At 57.5% G+C, this 4,839-nt stretch overlaps 1 protein-coding gene across 1 annotated transcript; it reads left to right on the forward strand.

Annotated features, from left to right (window-relative positions):
* Window positions 1-4: 4 nt before the first annotated feature.
* On the forward strand, window positions 5-4,295 carry PLPP5 (phospholipid phosphatase 5; the record flags this gene model as incomplete). Its single annotated transcript, XM_019514316.1, has 6 exons — window positions 5-184; window positions 1,281-1,371; window positions 1,759-1,822; window positions 2,273-2,397; window positions 2,813-2,983; window positions 3,246-4,295. Coding segments are annotated over 6 exons (798 nt in total), but the record flags the coding sequence as incomplete, so codon positions are not given.
* Between the last annotated feature and the right edge of the window lie 544 nt (window positions 4,296-4,839).

Below are 4,839 nucleotides of genomic sequence, written 5' to 3' on the forward strand. Positions count from 1 at the left end.
GGCCGGGGCCGGGGCCGGGGCGGCCGGGCTCGCCTGCCGCCCGCCTGCTTCCCGCCTCTCTCCTGCCGCCCGCAGGGTCACAGAGCTGCTGCCGCCCTTCCAGCGCGTCATCCAGCCCGAGGAGATGTGGCTGTACAGGAACCCGCACGTCCAGGCCGACCGCGTCCCCACCCTGCCCCTCTTCGTGAGTCCTCTGCTGCACCCTAGAAAGCACCTCCTGCCCCGAGCCCCTAGCTCAGGGGTCAAGTCGTTTTCAGAGGTGGCCGGAGTCCGCCCCGCTGCCCTGCGTGTTTTCCGTGCAGTTTTTGTTTTATTACGGCTTTTCGGACCCAAAAGAGAGACTTCTTTTTAAATGCCTTTGTTCATTGAGAGAAGCCGGATGTCCTCTGCAGCGTGTCTGGGTCTCTTCCGCACGGGCATGGGTTGCTAGAGAGAGGAAACTGCGATGGCAAAGCCAGAAAAAGATGGGGTATAGCAAGGGCTTAGGACAAACAGGGATTGCCCTGGAGCTGACGAGATTTCCAGGAGGGCGTGTCCTGTGGGAGGCTGTTTGCTGGTGGCTGTTTGCCGTGTCGCTCTCCAATTGGGCTTGGCCACAAATGGATTCATTGGGGCGTCTAACCAGACCTCTGACTTGTGTACCGTGACCCAGAGGATTGACGGCTGTCTGCCACGTAGGAGAAGTCGTGGTGGGACACAGTCAGAGGCTGTGGGAGCAAATAGTTTCCCTTCAGAGGCAGGTGCAGATTGTAGCAAAGGCTGCAGGACAAAGCCCAGGCGCAGTTTGGAAGAACATACGTGGGACTGCTAGGGCACCTGCAGAAAGTGTACCCCATGCCAAGAGCATTCCCCGGAGCCCAGGAATGTGTAACCCCTGGGCATCCGTTGCCTCTGAGATGCAGGCCTCCTCTTCGTCTTGCTTTTCTCCTTGGCAAACCGCTCTGAGGCTGCAGACCAAGGATTCATTTGTTTGTGTTGTAACGGGCACAGGGAATGAAACGGAGGCATGCGGTGCAGTTCCAGCCCGTGGTGGGGGCAGCAGTGCCCGCACCACGGCCCCCTGGTTGATAGCCACTGTGCTAATAGCACTGCTGCCAGCGAAGCTGAGCGCTTGGTTTGTAATCTCCTCTCCTACCTGGCTTGTGTTAGGAGGGGGAAGCATGTCGGTTTTGGGGCAAAGGCTTTTTGCCTTGAATGGCCCATGCAAACTGCTGTGTGGGGAGCCAGCATACTCCAGAAGGTGCATCCTGTGTTGTTACAATGCCTTTGTTTTATTGCAGCTCATTTCCTTCTTCTCTCCCGTGTCGGTAATCCTCCTGGCAAGATTCTGCATGAAAGTCACCCGGGAAGACACACAGGAGGCTTGTTTAGGTGAGCACGCTGAACCCTGACAGTCGCTGTTCGTAGAGACCTGTGCAGACTTCATGCCCTCCAACCAGGGGTCCTTGGTCTGACAGTAAGACCCTTGCTTCTGGCAGCAGTGACGCCCGTCGGTACTCACGGTCAGGGTGTGTTAAAAAAGGCTTCGTCACCTGCTGGATGCCAGGTTGAAGTCCAAATACTGCCAGCCCCCAGAACATGGAGCTACAGTCCTTCCAGGCAGGAAGCCCTGCTGATCACGCACCAGGAAGAGCTTCCCTGCGTTAGCAGCCAAAGATCATTCCCTTCCACATGGCTTCTCCTTCCACTGCTGAAGCTGGGCAGATAGGAGCATGCACTGTGTCTGGGGCAGTGCTGACGCTGTTTGCTCTCTTCCAGCTGCCAGCCTTGCGCTGGCCCTCAACGGGGTTTTCACAAACACTGTCAAGCTGGCCGTGGGGAGGTAAGGAAGTTATTTATTCACCAGCGCACTGCGCTGTTGTTTAGCTGTCTGCGATTAGCGATAGAGTCCCAGCCCTTAGCAGGTAGTGGTCTGGGCCCAGGGATGGGTACTTACCCTTTGCACTGCGATTATTCCCAGCTGGGAGCTGTTCTGGAAACACCCCAGCAGGCTGCTGGATGAATATGCTCTCACGCTCTGATTTCTCCCTGAGCTTGAGGGTAGCAGGCTTGGGTCGGCTTCATTGGCTGCTGCTGCGATGCAGAGGAAGGTGTCAAGCCACGTAAGGGAAGCGATCTTGCCGCTGCATGCGGCCTTGGTGAGAGCACCACTGAGATGCTGCAACCAGCTAGTCCCAGGGTGCCCCCTCCTCTTGCAGCGGGTTGTGTGGGCCCCACTCTGGCTTCTCGTTCCCGCGTGGAGCAGGGTGACAGACTTTTTCTCCTGCCCCAGGCCGCGCCCTGACTTCTTCTATCGCTGCTTCCCAGACGGACGGGCAAACTCTGCGCTGGCCTGTACGGGCGATGTGGCCGCGGTGACAGAGGGACGCAAGAGCTTCCCTAGCGGGCATGCCTCCTGTGAGTGCTGGCACTACCTTGTGCTGCAGGCCTGGGCAGAACCAGGCTTGAGGGAGCCAGGTGCCTGGGGCTGGGATCCACCATGCCATCATCCTGCCCTGCAGCTTTGGGCATACCCACCAGTCTTTTCCATGGCTGCTCTGGAGGGGGGAGGCACTGGGGACTTGATGCATTCCCCCTCCATACGTAGAGTGTTTTCAGTGTGTGTAGCCCACTGTGACTCTCTCCCCACTCCAGCCCTTCCTTGCCCATGTAGCAGAAGTGCTGTGTTCTCCCAGGTTCTTTGCCTCAAGAACTGGAAGCTGCTTTTCCCTGCTGCCACTCCTGGAATGGACGTACTGGGCCCCGGGTCCCTAGGAAGGGCAGAGCGGGGGCCACGGAGCGCAGTTACCTAACTGCTGGGCTTTCCTTCCAGTCGCCTTCGCTGGTCTGGCCTTCTCTGCCTTCTACCTGGCAGGCAAGCTGCGCTGCTTCGTTCCCGGCGGACAGGGCAAAGCCTGGCGTCTCTGCGCCTTCCTGGCACCGCTGCTCCTCGCCAGCCTCATCGCTTTGTCCCGCACCTGCGACTACAAGCACCACTGGCAAGGTGAGTGCCTTTGCTTGGCTTTGTGCCTCTACTGGGGACAGGGGCATGGTCAGAGATAGCGGGGGCAGTGTGGGTGAGACTGTCCTGAGGTTAACAGAAGAGTTGGAGCAGCACAAGAAACCCTGGCTGGCAGGGTGCAGCCATGGCACATCTGTGCTGCTCAGGGCTGTGTGGAGTGCCCCAGGCTCTCGGTGATGGAAGGGGCATCTGCAGAGGTATTATAGTCATGGGGGCCCCCAATCTGTGTGTGTTTGCCCTGCAGATGTGGTAGTAGGCTCAGCCCTTGGCCTCATGCTCGCCTACCTCTGCTACCGGCAGCACTACCCCCCACTGACGGACCCCGAGTGCCATGTGCCCTTCCTGGGCAAGGCCAAGGTGCTGCCTGCAAAGGAGCCCAAGCAAGCCAGCTCCGGCTTCCTCAATGTGTAGCTAGGATGGACACTGCTAGCTCCGACCATGTGGGATCCTCCCTCCCTCCCACTTCTGGGACCACAGGGTGGGGACAGGGACAGATATTTTGGGGCACTGAATCGCTGCCTGCTTAGAGAGGAAACCTGAAGGGGAGCAGGCGAGAGCCAGAGGAAACCATCACCTCTGCCCGTGGTGTTGTCCTGCTTATCAGGCCCCAGGCTTCCTGTCCCTCTGGCCTGTTTTGTGAACCTGCCCTGCTCCATGCCTGCTGTTGGGGGAGGCTGGGGGGGTCTGCAGTGCCAAGCCTGCAGGAGGGGGACAGGGAGCTGCTGTGCTGATCCCAGCTCAATGCGACGGGGGGGGTGGCAGTGTGTTGCAATGAGCTTGGGCATTCCGCTGGCCCGGGAGGCCCCTTCCAGCCCTGTGTACTGTTGCGCTGTCCCCATCTTGGTGTTTTTACTGTCCAATAAAGAGCTGAGTGTGATGCTTTTGCTGGGAGTTGTAGTGCTTGTGGCAGCTCAGAGCCTGGGCCAGGTCTAGGAAACCATTCTGAATGCAAGGGAGGCCAGTCTCTGGGCGGGGTGGGGCGGGGCTGGCTGCTCTTCATTCCAGTTCATGGGAGCAGAGGACACAGCACATGAGACCCTCCCTAGGGCACACTTTGGCCTTACAGAAAGGCCCTCCCCCTGCATGGGGTGCTTCTCAGCTGTGCTGCTTTTGCTTCCTTGCATAGGGTTTGCAGATGGCACAGCTGCCCTAGGGCACTAACATGGCCAGCACTTTGGGCCACAACACACAATCCTGCATCAGTCCTGCCCCCTTCCCTATACAAACAAGCTTGGCACCCTACAGCGTCGTGTCAGCTTTTACTGGAAAAAAACATTAAATACATTTCAAATGTTATTTAAACTTTTCCTGTTTACAAAGTGCATAATTCCAAGAGCTGCTCCTGACGGTGCGTCCCAGCCAGGACCGTCCTCCCACAGGCGGGCAGGAGGTGCTTTAACCAGAGGTTGAGTCCTGCAGCATCATTTCAAGAGCAGTTTCAGTGGGTTCTTTTGGCTGCAGTGGGGTTGGGGATCACGAGCAACGTACACCACAGAAAAGACAGACTGGGGCTATGGGGAAGGCCTGGCACCACATACAGTCATCACTGAGAGAGAACACGCTTGGGGCATCTATTTCAAACTCTATCAAACACAGCACCCCCCTAACTAACTCTACTACCTTTGCTTTTCCTTGCTGCATCGAGGCCAGGGTTCAGTCTAGCCAGTTAGTGACCCTTCACATCTTTGGTTACAAGGGATCGCTCTCTTCAGGATCTCTGGCCCTTCTTGCCTTGGCAATTACGATTCCCCAGCCACTGAACTAAAACCGCAGTCATAGCTCTCTATAGAAGGCTGCTTTAATTTCACCACCGGGGACATTAAGACATTCCTATAAAC

This window comes from Gavialis gangeticus, unplaced genomic scaffold (assembly GCF_001723915.1).
Source record: "Gavialis gangeticus isolate Ggan-Ray unplaced genomic scaffold, GavGan_comp1, whole genome shotgun sequence".
In the NCBI taxonomy this organism is placed as follows: Eukaryota; Metazoa; Chordata; order Crocodylia; family Gavialidae; genus Gavialis; species Gavialis gangeticus.